Below are 16,996 nucleotides of genomic sequence, written 5' to 3' on the forward strand. Positions count from 1 at the left end.
CTATGTTTGTAGGCTCGCACGGGTGTCATTGAGCATACCTTGATCCTGCGACATCAGACTCTGAAAGAGAGAAAAGACAAAAAAAGACGTTTGAACTTCGTTTTTTGGGGGAAAGTGTGCACCAGCAGTCAATTCTGTATTTTTGTGTTTACTACTTTCGGTGCTACTTGAGTCCAACAAGTTTGGGGATGAGAACAAACTCTAAGGAGCTAAATGTGGTAAATAGAATGGCTACTGAGCAAGGATTGCATTGATGTGGCCTGAAAATGTGCAGGAAATAGAAGTTTCCACTGAGAAACTGACCCTGGGGGATAAATCTACAGTGCACAACCTTATGAGTGTGGGAAAAAAAGGACTCATAACCCAGTGTGCCACTTTCAGTCTCAGAAACTATGCACTCCTCCACTGAAGACTGGTGTTAGGTGCTTGGGTCATAGCTGCAGCTCTAATTATAACTGACTATTGTCAACATGAAACAAAAACAAAAGCTAATGTTTGATTACAGTGCATTTTTGAGAATCAATATGAAACTGAAGATGGGCATGTTCCAGTGGTCAAATAGCAGTAGCGATGCAGAAGTGCAAAAGGGATCACTCACATTTCTTGTTTATCATCGGAGTCAAAAAACATTTTCATCACACATTGCACGACCATCTTTTTTGAGCACTTTTAATGCAGTTTGTTTACTTGTTAGTTTATTCGGAATACCATTTACCGTGACCTAAAGCACAGCTGGTAAATTAAAATGAGCTGTTGAACTACTAAAAGAAGACTTGCACATCCTGAGCAGGGCTGGGGTATAGTAAGTCTGTATTGATTCAACAATGCCTGAATCACTTCATGTTTTTATACCTTCTGCAGCTCTTCTATCGAGCGCTCTGTCTCCTTCAGGCGTTCTCGAAGAACTTGCTCCTTGGCTGAAATCTGAGACTCTTCACTTTCGAGTGCACCGATTTCAGACTCGAGCCTATAAATACACAAAAACACAAGAGACAAATCCAAAGTTAACTGTGGCTCATTGTCAGGTTCACAATTTTCATCAGCATATCATCCAGATGCTTAACATGAGAAACGACCAGGTAGATATGGTAGGTTTTAAAGAACTTGCAAAGAAAAACATGCCATCATCTGGTTAAAAGCTTTGTACAACAGGAAAAACTCCACATCCTCCTTCAGCAGGTTTATGAACCATTTCTCTCTGTTGCTATGATAACAACATGTTTTTGCTTTTGCTATTCAGAGGGCTTAATGCAATGCAAATGCATTCAGTTAATTATAACTTCTTTTAAACAAATGGCCGTTAAGGACTGTTAAGTCATTACTGCCATCCTTTAAATTGCACCTAAAATGTTCACATGGAAGTACACACATAATGCTGACGTGGACATTTAAGAGATGGATGCAACAACAATACTAGGAAGCAGTAAGGGAGGAGGACCAAGCTTCCTTACTTCAGGATACAATCCTCTGGGACATCAGGAATTTGTGAGTCAATGTGTGTGACATCATGTAAAAGACACATTATGGCTCACAACAATGCTAGCAACAATTCTTCCGGAGTAGTCAAGAATTAGTAGAGGTCAGTCGTCCCGTTTGCACCTTCGACCATGAACACTTTATCTTATCTGAAGGAGTTTACAGAAACAAGTGCACTGATTGTTAGAATGAGTAGACCACATATATCTGATTAGATATTTTGGAGGATTTGCTTTGAAAATCTTTCACTGTATTGTCAATAGTCACTTGAAAACCTGAAATAATTTTTATAAAAAAAGGAAAAACACAGTCTATACATCACCGTCTGTCAGCGTTGCTACCCAGGTTCACCTTCAGCAAACTGAAGAGCACTGCAGCAGTACAAAGACTTACTGTGAGGCTCAAAGACACTTCATTCATATGAGCTCATGAACCTTTTTTTATTGATGCGGTAAATATGCAGATTGCAAAAATCAGTTTTTTAGTACTTCTATGTGAAATGTTGCTTTCCTGTGAAAACTAGTTTCTTAGCAAAATAATTAGCTTATGTAACTGTGCTGTTAATTAACTGTGCCGGTGAGTCAGTGTTGCTTGAAATAATACAGTTCAGGGGTCTGGGTACTCCAAAATAACAGGTCTGCCTTTGCTACAGAAAACATGTAACAAATATTGCAAAATACAAGGCAGCTGTTGTAAAACCACTCTCCATTCTGTAAAGCCCCAGCATCTTATCAGTGTGTACCGATGATCATAATACAGCATATCTGACTCATGATGAAGTGGAACATTTGGGGCTTTTTTTTGATTTATTTAGCTTATTAAGTTTTAAGTAACTTGTGAGCATTTTCTCCCATCTTCATATTTGGAAGAAATGACCGCAGTCAGTTATTTATAAATACAGCGATCCTCTATCTTTAACTCTAGCCTTGATGGTAGGAGAAACAATTACTCAACACTGAACTTAGAGGCAAGGACTGCACCACAATGTGTAATCATTATTTTTTCAAGTAGCACACTAATCTTAGCATGAATGTCTAAAAATGATCATATGAATATGTCATACAATCAGTTTTATCTGTTTATGAAAGAACAATGTGCGATATTGCAAAGTCACAACGTGGAAAAAATTGAAAAAGGCCACACGTTATTTTAAGGTACAAAAGCTAATTACTATAAGTGACCTTTGAGCTTTTTCTAACTCCATATTTTTATTCTTAGCGTCCATTTGAGTCGATTAGCATGACTCACAGTTCAAAATAATCAAATTTTTTTCTTCTTTTTTCTTCTTTCTTAAAGCAATTAGCTGGGATTTTTAAAATCTGGTATGTGGGATTATGTTTCCGTAAAAGTCACTGTAAGCCACTTCTTTACACCAACATTTTTCTGAATGACTCCTATTTCCAAACAGAAAACGGCTTTATAAAGAGGTACCAACTTTACAGTCTGTGAGTAGCACCACATTAGTCTTAGTAGCACTAACTAAATATGATCTCTTCTTATGTAACAAAACTAACTACAAATAACTCTAAATGAGGTCTTTCTAATTCAGAATCTGTTCCCCATTCAAAGTAAGATCTTTCTCACGACTAGAGGTATAAGTCAAATTCAAATTCAAATTCAAATTTTATTTGTCACGTACACAGTCATACACAGTACGATATGTAGTGAAATGCTTGGACAACTGCTCGTGACCTAAAGAAAACAAAAAAGGAAAAGGCTATGAATGAGATAGGAAATAAATATGAAAAATTAAAAAGGGTAAATTTAACTAGGAAGGAATAAAATATAAATTAAGGTTAAAAATGAAATAACTGTACAACACAAATTAGAATGAAGGGTAAATTTAACTGGGAAAGAATAAGATAAAATATATAAATCAAAGTTGAAAATAAAATAACTGTACAACAAAATACACAATATAGAACTATATAAGAATGTATGAAGAAATATAAATAAATATATACACAATAACAGCAGCATATACACAATAACAGCAGCGTGATTTAAGTGATGAAGTGAAAACAAAGTCCAGAAAGTCCAGTGTGTGTGTAAGAACCATATGTGTGGGTCAGTACTGTGTGGTGGTGTGATTGAGAGACCGTATCGCCTGCGGGAAGAAGCTCCTCCTCAGTCTCTCTGTGTTGGTCTTCAGGGAGCGGAATCGCTTTCCTGACCTCAACAGAGAGAACAGTCTGTTGTTGGGATGGCTGAGGTCCTTCACGATCTTCCTGGCCTTGGTCCAGCACCGCCTGCTGTAGATTGAGTGCAGGTCAGGGAGCTCGGAGCGGATGGTGCGCTCAGCTGACCGCACAACCCTCTGTAGAGCTCGTCTGTCCTGCATGGTGCTGTTCCCGAACCAGGTTAAGATGTTTCCCGTCAGGATGCTCTCCCTGGTGCACGAGTAAAAGTTCCTGAGCACCTTGGAGGGCAGTTGGAAGTCTCTCAAGCGTCTGAGGTGGTAGAGACGCTGACGGGCCTTTTTCACCACGGTGTTGATGTGACAGGACCATGACAGGTCCTGCGTGATGTGAACTCCGAGGTATTTGAAGCTGTCCACTCTCTCCACTGGGCACTCGTTGATGACGGGGGTCTGGTAGTTCCTTACCTGCTTAGTGCTGAAGTCCACTATCAGCTCCTTTGTCTTACTGACGTTTAGAAGGAGGTTGTTCCTCTGGCACCAGTTCTCCAGATTCCTAATCTCCTTCAGGTAGGCCGTCTCGTTGTTATCAGAGATCAGGCCCACCACGACGGTGTCGTCAGCAAACTTGATGATGGTGGTGGAGCTGGTAGTGGCCACACAGTCATATGTGTACAAAGAGTACAGCAGGGGGCTCAGAACACACCCCTGGGGGGCTCCAGTGCTGAGAGTGGTGGAGGCTGAGACATGTCTGCCCATCCTTACTGCCTGTGGTCTGCCAGTTAGGAAGTTGGAGATCCACTGACACATAGATGAGCTGAGTCCCAGATGCTCCAGCTTGGTGGTGAGTGTGGAGGGAATTATGGTGTTAAATGCAGAGCTGTAGTCTATGAAGAGCATTTTAACATAATTCCCCCTTCTAGTGTCCAAGTGAGTGAGTGATGTGTGGAGGAGATGAGAGATGGCATCGTCTGTGGAACGATTTGGACGGTAAGCAAACTGTAGTCATGATGCAGAATAAGGCATAAATGCTTGCTTAATAAGGAGCGAATATATTACTTATATGAATGCAAAGAAACAACTACCTTAATGTAAACTGTTACAGTGTCCCTGATTATATTCACACGTTTTTTTTTCTGCAATTCTAACCTACTAAAACATTTTTAATTAAACTTTTATATTTTTCAGAATGACTGAATTGAAGTAAAGCAATTTACTTTAACATCTGTCAAACTGTTTTTATATTGCTGACACCTGATGGAACTGAAAATTGTACAAGCTGGAGAAATGTAATTAGTGACACGTCTAATTAGCACTCAAGAGGCCAGAGCTGATTGTATAAATATGGCTACTGAATAAACTGAACTTACTGTGATTTGTGATGAAGTCACACTGTTCATTCTTTGCTCAGATACACTGAATAATTGTGACTCAGTACCATGCACTCCCACATAGGTGTCAGAGTATCAAACTTCCAGATGTTATCCTGTCAAACGTCACAACTAAACTGGCATCTGGAAGTCAAAATACCCAAGAAAAAACACTGTTGCAAATTAAAGATAAAATATTGGTTTAAAAGTCTAAAGAGTCTAAACATACAGAGTACTGTGGCGTTTAGATCACTCACACATAAACTGTACAGTGGTACACAGGAAATTAAAGATTCCCAAATCTTTTGCTTTTACCTACAGTAAGTATTATCTAACCACAGTAGATGTCTCTACAAGCTATTGCCACTCATGTGACTGCTTATTCCAGCTCCCCCAGAGCTCATTTCCTTTCTAGTGGGAAAAGGATTTTACTTCAGCTTCCTCTGAGCTGCAAGAGGTCTTGTCAAAATGGAAGAGAAGCAAGACTTTTGCCAGGACATTGGACACAGTTTTCTCATCCTGCTACATTTTAACAATGTCAGGTAGTGTACGGTATAGTGCAAAAGTCTCATTTCTTTATATTTTATTTCCAAGTAATCAGGCTTTCTAAAGGTCTTTCAAAGTTCTTGCTTTATTCACTTTTAAATTATATCCTTAGGCACTTTGTTTGTAAAAAACAAACAAACAAAACAAAAAAAACAACCATAATTTATTCACTTTTTTTCTGTTGAATCTATGGGAAATAGCAAAGATAACAGTTCGACAGATAGAAAATAGTATTTTCTGTATTAACAACGTGATTCCCAAAAGAGCCAATAGCGGAAAGCATCTATATATATATATATATATATATATATACACATGTTATTTAGGGTGATGTGCAATGTGTGCTTAAAAAAATCTGAGGAAACTGGAAAAGAGGAGGACAGATGAAGAAATGACAGGGCTAAAAATCTACATTAGATGAGTTGCATCTGAAAGTAATTTCCTTAAGAAATAGGAAAGAAATATATCAAAATCTTGATACAGGACCCAAAAGATGCATCCAGACCTTCAGCTAAATCATCTACTGTTCACTGATGCCTCATTAGAAATGGTCTCAATGGAAGGGTGGCTGTCAAGTCGCCATTTTTAAGGCAAGAAAGCAAGGGAGGATGAAGTTTGCCAAATTACAAAAGGACTGGACTGAATGTCAGTGGCAACAAATCTTATGAAGAGGTGACACCAAATGTGAAATCTTTGGTTCAAACCAATGTCAGGACATTTGTGTAAACACCCTTTACACAACTAGTCTATTCTTTGCAAATGCAATGCGGGCAAAAAAGTAAAGACAGAGTGACACTGGTATTAGTGATGTGGGTGTCTGGCACCCTCTAGTGGGGAAACCTTTAACATGCCAACAATAAAACTCCGTAAACTTTAGTTTTGGGTGAGAGGGTTGTTACACTGGTTGGTAGTTTTTCAGTGAGGAAAAACTGCAGCTGTTGTACCTAATCCCAGACTCTATATGAGGTCTGTTACTTGTTAATTATTAGTAAAACACCATAATATTTAACATATTAGTATTAAGAATATCCATCAAATAAATTTAGACTTGTGAAAATCAGAAAAACAAAATAAGAAAAGTAAAATGAAGTGCTTATAGCTGGAAAGCTAGTTGTTTTAGGGTGGGAAAGACAGAGAACCAGGCTCATGACTTTAACTCTCCTGCTACACTTCTACAAAAGAAGTCAGCAGCATTATTATCTCTGTGGCACTCCTTGAATGAGACCAGTGATGTCACTGTCCCCGCCTTGTCAGCCAACCACAGTCCAGTTGCCATGGATACGCCTGGGTGGGCAGCAGCAACTGCTTTCCACATCACACAAGAGGAGGAAGAGCCGACATCTGTTTCAGTGTGTGTGTGTGTGTGTGTGAGAGCATGCATTCATGTGCACGCAGGCTGTCAGAGATACAGGAACACACAAAGCAATGACACACTGAGAGGACGAGAGAGGAAGAAGCTCCAACCACATCGTGTATTTATAAGTGAAGCTGTACTTCAATTTATAGCTTTTCAATATTTGGAACAGCGAGGAGGTTGAAGGTATAAATACATATACAGTAGGGTAGGCTGCACATAGGCAGGGTTAACACAGCATGGTTTTCAGGGGTAGGAGAAACCAGAGAACTTGCAAACTCCACACAGAAAGCTCCTAACTTGGTTTCTTGGTTCAAATGGAGGCCCTTCTTGATGTGATGGTGTTAACCACTGAGCCACTGTGCTGCCTATAATAACTGGTTTATAGTGTGCTCTAAGGTTTTAATGTGATATAATTGTTTGTCAGTGTTCTTTTAATTCTGTGTGCATCCTGAGTGTGCAGGCTGGTAAACTGACTCAGCACCAATTAGTATCACTAGCCTTGAAATTCAAATGCAAACAAACAAAAACATTTAGCACAACACATAAGTTAGCCACATAAATAGGTTAGTAGGATGGAAGACTCTCGTCTTCTTCTCCCTACTCCAAAAGAAACGCCTGCTTCCCATTTCAAATTTGCTAACTCACAAAACCATTACTCCCACACATTATGTAGTCAAAGAGTGAAATCACTCTTTAAGATTGTACACACAGGCCCAGAAATCTATATTCAGACCCTGACTTTGTCTTGTTTCCCTCCTGAGTGTTGTTCTGTCGAGTCAAATCACTTGGCGAAGATGCAAGCTGCACACGATCCATTTCCAGCTCTGTAATCTCTTATTTTTACTCTTTGGTTATGATCATTTTATAGCCTGCATTCACACACCCACACGGGGCAGCTGTAACTCATGCAGCTCTTTGATCCTTTCTGCTTGAATGATTAACTGTCCTGTGCTAAAGCTCGCACACAAAGTTAAAGATGCATTATGCTGCATAAGTCTTAATCTGCTCAGTTGTTTACAGTCACAGATTGTGCTACAGAGAGCAAGAAAAGACAAGACGTATGGACACAAATGCAAAGCATATACGCCACAATAATGAGGGGAAATAATCAAAATCTTTAATTTGGGCAGGGGTCATACATGCAGGAAGCATGAACACATGATGAGATCTACTGTACTGTGAACAATGGAGACACTAGAAGCTGGTGGAAAACAGATGATCTGGCAACTGACAGACTGAAATATCAGGGAGTATAAACTGGGGAGGCTGACTGGATAAATGATTATAGATGAATTTAACTAATGAGAGTGCAAAGGAAGGAAAACTGATGGCTGACAGGAAGTGAAACAGACAGGAGTGCAAGTTGATGTGTAAAGTGCAGGCTTTTTACAGTGGATTTATACTTATGTGTTGTAAATGCAGACCTGGCAATGGCAATGGTTACTTAAACGGGCTACACCGCAAACTCAGATTCACAGCAGAAGCATAATTTAGGCATAAATTACAATGTACCTATGATGTAGATTTAACACAAAATACATTGTCTCTCCCAGCTTGCCGCAAATTGAAAAGGGTTTGTCTATGACCTTAAAAACACTATATTTTAGATGTATATGTATTAAATAACAGTAAAAAGGTTGATGATTTTAAGGAATTTATGCGATTGTCATGGTCCTGAGTCTGAGGACTCGGTGTATTGTGTTTCTTTATATTATTCTTTGTTCTCGGTTATTCTGTTTTGTCTTTTGTTTAGGTTTGCTATGTGTTAGTGTTTTTGTTTCATGCCTGCCTGTGTTCCCTCTGTCTGTCCATGGTGTTATTGTGTCTGCTCATGAGTCTGCCTGTCAAGTTCAGTGTCCTGTCTGGTTCTCTGTGTCTGTTAGTTTCCTGTTTTATTCTGAAAGTTCATGTCTCATGTCAGTGTGTTCAGTTTTACCGCTCCCCTGTCTCGTTAGCCTAATTGCTCCCAGCTGTGTCTCCCTCCTGTGGCCCATTCCCTGATTACTCCCCGTGTATTTAAGCCCTGTGTTTTCCTGAGCTCTCTGTCGTGTTGTCTGTTTAACGCCATGTCTGTCTGCATCGTTCTGTGTAACCCGGTGTTCATTCTGCGTCTTGCCGCCATCTTTCATTGTGCATTTCGTTCCTCCTCCCGTGCGTGCTTGGTTTAAGTTGAGTTCTTTAATTTTCCCCAGTTTAGGTTGGTTTACTCCCCGCTCTGCTCCTCCTGTTTTTGTCACCTTATCACCTCTGCAAATAAACATTCACTCGCACCCCAGTCAGTGCCTGCATCTTGGATCATTTTCTCAATTCACCACACGACTGCTGTGCAGCCGTGACAGCGATGTTTTTAGTGAGTTAAATGTGGGCCTTTAATGAATTGTTTTATAGATGCTGATAGTCCAGCTACAAAAAAAAATCACTACACCTGAGAAGTAGAAGTATTGTTGCTATCAAACTAAACAAATTTATCCCTTACCAAATTACTTTTGACTACTTTCTGTCAAGTTAACTGTTTTAGCTCAAATTTAACTTATAAAGTATTTATGTTGAAACCTGCAATGTAACATCCGTGGAAGAGAAAATCAACGTAGCACACAATAAACACAATTCAGTCTTTCCTTTTTGGTGTCCCACCCACAAAATGTAAGGAATTTACTAACTATTCTATTCTAGCTGATTCTAGCTTGGTGTTCTTGTCTCAAATATGTCACACCGAGGGACTAATTTTGGCCTTTAATTTAGTTTTGGTGAGGAAAGACTTTGTTTTCACAGCAGTCACATTTGGCTCAAGCTAAAATGGTTTCTGTCCCATCTGGTTTTACAGCTGAGGCAAATGTGTGATTGTGAAATGCAGATATGGTGAACTCTGCAAGCTGAAACTGCCGTGGAATGATCTGAACTGAAGCACAGATAGAAACTGCTCTCATACTGTCACTGCGAGGCAAAAGACAAATACTCTTGGAGCGTTATGTAACACAACACAGGGCATTTCACTGGGCTTGTTGCAATAAGTATATTTTGCTATAGTCAGACTGCCAGCTGGACCTCATGTGTCCCCATTTGGCTCTTTTGCACTTGCAGATTTTCTGGTCTGGTAATCTATTGATAGTTAGTCAAGGTGATGGAAAGATGGAACATTATTGATCTGCTGAGCAATGGAGGTCACTGCAGATTTACTGGGAAAATTAGGGAAAATGGTCCTAGCGAGTGCACAAATAGAAATGTGAGATTGTGCACACGTACGCGCGCTACATGTTTAAATAAAGACTGCGCTGGCCTACCTTTGAATTCAAAACCTGTATTCTTTTAGTGAAGCTATTTTCTGATTTCTAAAAAAGATTAAACCATATTTCTCCAGGTCTTGAATATGTAGGAGGACATGCTGTACATAAAAAACAAAACCACACATTTCCCCAACAGTGACAGCGACATCCGCACAATGCTGTCTGTGCAACATGAAACAAGCAATGATCCAAAAGCAGCACAGTGTGGGTACAGCTCGGGTCACAGTGCTGTATTCCTCTCTGTGTTTACTTAGGCTGTCCATGTAATGATAGGGATATCTGTAAAACTACCACTGCTGCCTCCACTCTCTCATTCTGTCTCCTTGTGTCTGTGTGTCCTCCAGGCTCTGCAAAGTTAACGTCTTCTCCTTCCTCCTGTCTGTGCTGTCCAAGTACTGTATGTGGATGAAATGGCCTACACAAAGATACCACTGCACCCCCCCTTTTACTTTACGTGATCACCAGTTGAAGGTCAAAACTAGTCAGTGCTGATACTTTCCTAATGTTTACCAAATTCTTATTCAGTGGTTTGTCTGTTCCTTTGGACTATCCAATAACACTTATTGTGTTGCATTTAATGCTCAGCAAGCAGCACAGCTGTTCCTCTTCTTTCGTTCTCCGGTGCATGAAATGAGACAAGCATCTCTAAAAGAGCAACTGCTGTGTCTTTGTCTCGTTCGGTCTTTAAAGTGTCCACTGAAGTTTGTGTTAAAAGCAGGAAGTCCTCCAATATCTCCCACCTTCACACCACGACATCACACTTTTTTCCTACTGTTGATGTTTAATTTTATACGCCGTCTCCTTTACTGCTAAAGTGTTTATTGAATCACTGAGTCATCTGCTTTTCTGATTGGATAATGTGATAATTGATTAGCTCCTGCGTGTGTGTGTCTGTGTGTGTGTATAAAAGAGAATGCTAATATGGTATCAATCTACCTACAATCTAGGACGGGCAGACTGAAACGTTATAATTTAATAAATATTTCAGCAGTAAGCACCACTGTGTGGGAGTTCCATTTGATTATACTTATGAAGTAATTTCCTCTGATGCATCATCTGCCTCTCATTCAGGTGGCCATACACTTATTTTTTCATGTTTATTTGTGTACAGTGTTTTCATTACTGGGTTTCAGGTTTAGGATTTGTGTGACTATAAAGACACTCCTCAAACACCCACACACAAGCACTGTGGCTTTATTTTACCCACTGGAAAAGCTTGTTTTCTGAAAGCCTTGAGACTTTAATGCCAAACAGCTGAGCTCCTCTTAAAGCACTTTTCAGCAGCCATCTGAGACCCTGATTCACATCTATCTATCTATCTATCTATCTATCTATCTATCTATCTATCTATCTATCTATCTATCTATCTGTCTGTCTGTCTGTCTGTCTGTCTGTCTGTCTCTGTCTGTCTGTCTGTCTCCGTCTACCTTGTGAAACAAAGGATTAGTATGCAAGACAACAAGGCATTGACCAACTTCTACATTTACTCCAAAACTTTCTGGGAATCAAGAAAAGTATGGCCTTCAGGACTTTCTGGCCCACTGTTGCTGTTATTGGAGCTAACTGCGGTTGTTCTAACTCAGTGTGTATTTATAGGATTTGAGAATGCAGAATTCAAAAAATCTCCAATGCCACACAGTTGTCTAGAGAGTTTGACTGTCACTTGTGATTGCTGTGCAACACTTTGTTTTCCTGTTGCAGAGATAAATAAAGCTGGAGTTGATTTAGCTCAAAAGGCTGGACTGTAGGAGAGTGAAACCAGACTGCAGACAATAATCCTTACAGTTTAATTGCTTTTGTAACTAATTAAAACCACAACTGCAATATTAAAAAAAAAATAAAAATCAGACAGCAACTCTATTCAGCTGCAGCTGAATGAAGTGATTCACGTGAGGCAGCTTCACCATCACAACTGTACTCTGGCCTACAAAGCTGTCTCTGTGACCATTCACGGCTGTTCTGTTTATAGAAGAGCAAATGTTATCCTGGAGTTCGTGACAACGCTTCATGTTGATGTTATTTCGGCAGCAGTGATAACCTACGGTAGCTAACAGAGTCTCTTTCATACAGAGATTTGATAAATGAGGTGGTGGAGTGAGCCTCACTCATTGATGCCAAATTCACCCAGAGCGTGCTCTGATCTCACCCATATACACGAGCTACGAGACAACGACTCTCCACTGCATTTTAACTGATTTGTTTTTACAGGCCATTATCCTGCTATGCTGCTAAGCTTTACTCTTTATGAATCCATGCTAGTTTTTGTTGGCAGAATAGTTTGTGAAGATTTTTTCCTCTTCTTTTTCTTTTTTCCCAAATACAACATTAACAGTTTCCACTGCTTCATGCTTCTTCCTGTTTCTCTTCCCTAATAAAAGAGGAGAACCCCCTATTTTCTTCTCACTACGAATTCTGTACCATTGAGCATGCATACATTATTATAACTAGGCTAATCTTTTCAGGTCCTGCCAAATATGGGGATATCAACATTATATTAAGGCCATCTCATGTGGACATATTTTTTACATTTTTAATTTGTATCCAGAATGAAAAGACCTCACTCGTTTATTTTGTGCAGTTTCATTTTATTGCACACCAGCGTCTACATCATTTGTATTAAGCAGTACTAGAAATCAGACAAAGCCTCTGCTTTCTACTGCTTTCTGTCTGTCTCAGGAAAGAAAAGCTGCAGCCCAACCCCAATCTCACACCCAGAATCACAATAGCAAGAACTGGCTGGCACTTTATTCATGATCTCATGCCCCCAACTTCACTGGGGAATAAGTGACTATCTCACAGCAACACTTGATGGGAATCAGGAAGCTCCTCCCGGAGGCACAGAGACAGGAAGCACAAAAAGAGTCACATCACTCTATTTTGATTCTTTAAATGTATCTCACTCTCTTCCTCCTATGTCCCCTTTTTTGCATGTCCAGTGTGTTCTTTGTGAATTAGATGTAAAAAAAAAAAAAAGCCCTTATTTGATGACTACATATAAGACTAGAACTATAAGGGATAATAAAACTGATATTCTTGGAAATATGTCAAATTGGCTGCAGAGTGCCACCAAGAAAAACAGAAGCTCAGTATTAAAAAAACGGATGTGACAACTTTTGTTAATATTAATCTAATCGGCTGCTTACATCTGTTTAATATCAGCTCTGCCTTTTGTTTAATCCCACTTCAAATGTATTATGTCCTGCACTGTACTCTAACCACAACAGAAGATAATCAGCAGCACTGCCAGAATGTCCATGAAGAGCAAACTAAACCCAAGCCTCGTTACTGCATGTGTTGTACCTGTGTATCATGTCTTCCAGCCTCTTCCCTTGCTCTTCATCTTGTTCCAGCTGTTTCCGCCGTGCCTCCTCTTCTTCCACTCCCATGCCCTGGAGCAGCCACCGCTCACGCATAGCTTTGGACTGAGGACACAAAGAAATGCTGGTTTCAGTCGGCTCAGTCACTCTAGAGTACAAATAGAATGGGAACCTTCTTGTGACTAGAAACGAATCCATGGTTGACTGGTAATTGTATTGAATTTTGTTTTGCTGTCTGCAACTAATTGCAAGTGGCTGTCCACAAGGCTGAGCATATGATACTCTCAACCTCTGGATGACCACTGGTGGAAGGAGACCCAGCAATGACCCACCAGGGTGCAATCACTCTCAGACAAATCCCCATCTAATTTACAAGAACAGACAGGCTGCCAATACGTAACAATCAATCTGAGTTGATAAGTTCACACAAGTTTAACCACTGCTTTTGGAATAGATTATCCTATTTTCCTGTTTGATCAGAAGATCACGATGCCATGACTCCACAGCTGGTTGGCTTAGCATTTAAACTGAGGTTGGTGGGAAATAGAGATGCAAAGGTTTAAAAACTAGAAGCACAGATGCATTTTTTTCACTAGACTCTAGAACTGACAAGAAAGAAATGTAATAAATAAAATGTAATAAAGCATGCCAGAGTGCTTTATTTGACCAGGCAATGATCAATTAATAATTGACAAAAAGGTTGTGATTATTTGTCTGTCAAATCAATCCAGTGAGTAACTGTTAGCTCTAATAAATGGCAGCCACATTGGAAGCCTGTTAACTGATAAGGCCTTTATGGTACACTCCTGCTTTACTATTTGGATACAGTTGGTCTAATGGTGCATAGAGTCTTCTCAAATGACCAAATGAGAATGTTTAGAGCAGAAAAGGTTGTCGACCTGTTCAGATTGTGGAGATCGGCAGACTACATCAAACACTACATCAGCATCTTTGTGATAGTGTGTTTTTGTTAAACATGCTGTTAACTGCCACCGGAGCACCGTTACGGGGGCTAGATTCCTCTAATCACTGCCGAGCACAGCTAGAACAAATAACCAAACATGTAGGAGTTTTTATGTAACACAGGAACTCTGAACTCAGCTGCTACTCGTAGGAAACTACTCTTTGTTAAAGGCGAATCCCACAAGCCCGAGAGAGCTACAGCAACCATTCTCCGTGATGTAAACAACGTTATTTTGTTAGGAACGTTATAAAAAGCGCTTTGTCGGCTAAATATCATCATGTACAGTCAAGGTTGTTTTCTTCAACTAAGGGTGTTTTTTTCTGTGAACTATAACAAATTTATTTTTTCCAAAAAGGGAAAGAAATTTAAGTACATTCACTGTGAGCATGGTGCTTTTCTATTAAGTTTTACTAAACAAGCAGTTTAGTGAAAAATTTTCCTTTGATCATTTTACTGCTGTGTGAAGAGACAGATGGTATTTTGGTGCACAAACATTTCTCAAATTAGACTAAACAGGGATAAAATATGAAGCAGATTTTCTACTGTCTCTCTCTTTCTGTTTAAATGATTTGTAAGATACTAATAAGCTAAAGAAACAATTCTTGTTTCGCTATGCCTTATAATAACAAAACCAACAACGTTGTTCTGTGTTTTATGGTATTTTATTGCGTCTCGATTTCTGTCTCCAGATTTGTCCCAGAGACATATCTGGGCACACAAAAATTCCATATGCTGCATGTGGTCCCTGTAGCCCCCTGTTTACATTTCATGGATAAACAATATAGATTAAGCCCCACATTAAACCCCAGGTTTGTTTGTCTGGTTCTTGCAGTATTAAACACAGAAAATCAACCAGGGTGCCAATCTTCTCATCACACAGGCTCTGGATTTCTTTAATGTTTTATAGATAATGCCAGAGCTCTGTTTACGCCATTAATGTCTCCGTTTCTGTCTGGAGCTTTGCTTTGTTACCACAACAGAGCGGAGCTGGAACACTGATTCACCTTTTAGCTGTTTACTGTCAAACTGTTGCTTGGCTGGAGGTCATAGAGCTGAAAATTACCCGTGTGACTCCCCCCACCGTGCACACACGCACACACACACACACACACACACACACACACACACACACACACACACACACACACACCTAATTAAATATTTAGAAACTCACATGGTGGCAAGTCAGTGCATGTAAGCATGTATAATCATGGTCACAATGACCTGCAGCATTTCAAACTGAGCATCAGTATGGGGAAAAGGTGATTTAAGTGACTTTGAAAGTGACATGTTTGTTGGAGCCATACAGGCTGGCCTGAGTATTTCAGAAAGTGCTGATCTGTTGGAATTTTCCCACACAAAGATCTCTGGGTTTATAGAACATGGTCCAATAAAGAAAAAAAGCCTCGTCGATGGCAAATGTCAAATGATAACGGCCAAATTGTATATGCAGGCAACGGGTTGATGCAGAGCATCTCTGAAAGCACAACATGCAGAATTTTGAAGGGGATGGACAGCAGAAGGCTGCACCGTGTGCACCGTCTTTCAGCTCAGAACAGGCTACAATTTCATGGGCTCACTAAAATTGAACAACAGACGATTGGAAAAATGTTGCCTGGTCTCATGATCTTGGCTGCATCATGCAGGTGGTGAGGTCATGAAATAATGGATCCATCCTGCCTTGTATCAACAATTCAGGCTGCTGTGTGGAGGTGTTTTTATTAGCACACTTTTGGCTCTAAGCACCTTGAATCAGCCTTTGTTGTTATTTTGCGCCATATAAAACAATTCAATTGAACTAAATGTAACTTTAGTACCAACTGAGCATCTTTTAAACACCATAGCATACCTGAGTGTTGCTGCTGACTTCATCCATCCCTTTATGACAACAGTGTATAGCATGCTGCAAAGCTCAAATCATCTAAAACAGGTTTCTTGAACATGACAATGAGTTCACTGTACTCAAATAGCCTCCACAGTCACCAGATCTCAATCTCAGTGTTTCCAGCACCTTGTTAAATGTGTGCAATAAAGAGTTCTGAAGGGGGAAAAGTGGTTCATGAGGTGCTAGCAAGTTGCACTGTGTCTGGTGAGTGTATGACAGAAATATTTTGAAAGGCAGTTGCACAACCTGCTTATCAGTTAAACTGAACAATTTAAAAACTATGTTCTGCAAAATTTTCCCATCCATGTTTGATTTTCTTGCACTGCAGTTTTCCATCACAAACATTAGTGAACTTCTAAAGTAAACAGCTAGTTTCAAGTTCATTAAGCAAATTCCACATTCCACATCGAGATCACAGCGGTATTCTCTATATGATTTAGAAGCCATCACTTATTCAGAGATGCATTGTTGGCTATATTTGTGCCTGACCTCTTACCAACACTGTGGAGTTTTATCAATACCATAATATATATATAACAGCTTTCCGTAGCATTTCAGCTATCAAAAAGCATTGGTGAATAACTTGTTTCCCCTGAGAACCAGACGGCTCTTTGCTTCTCTCTCATGCTGTTTAACAGACTTTCCATTTCCTGTTGAGCT

General features: G+C 39.8%; 1 protein-coding gene across 2 annotated transcripts in view; it reads right to left on the reverse strand.

The window, feature by feature from the left end:
* The window catches only part of palm2akap2 (PALM2 and AKAP2 fusion), a 91,242-nt gene that overhangs the window by 46,399 nt on the left and 27,847 nt on the right, over positions 1-16,996 (reverse strand). For both annotated transcript variants that reach the window (XM_026174198.1, XM_026174196.1), the window contains exons 4-6: positions 13,471-13,592; positions 853-967; positions 39-60 (exon numbers count right to left, since the gene is read on the reverse strand). In XM_026174198.1, the coding sequence (XP_026029983.1) occupies positions 39-60; positions 853-967; positions 13,471-13,592 (259 nt within the window). The remainder of the gene's footprint in view (positions 1-38; positions 61-852; positions 968-13,470; positions 13,593-16,996) is intronic.

The sequence above is a fragment of the Astatotilapia calliptera genome, chromosome 7 (assembly GCF_900246225.1).
Source record: "Astatotilapia calliptera chromosome 7, fAstCal1.2, whole genome shotgun sequence".
Lineage (NCBI taxonomy): Eukaryota > Metazoa > Chordata > Actinopteri > Cichliformes > Cichlidae > Astatotilapia > Astatotilapia calliptera.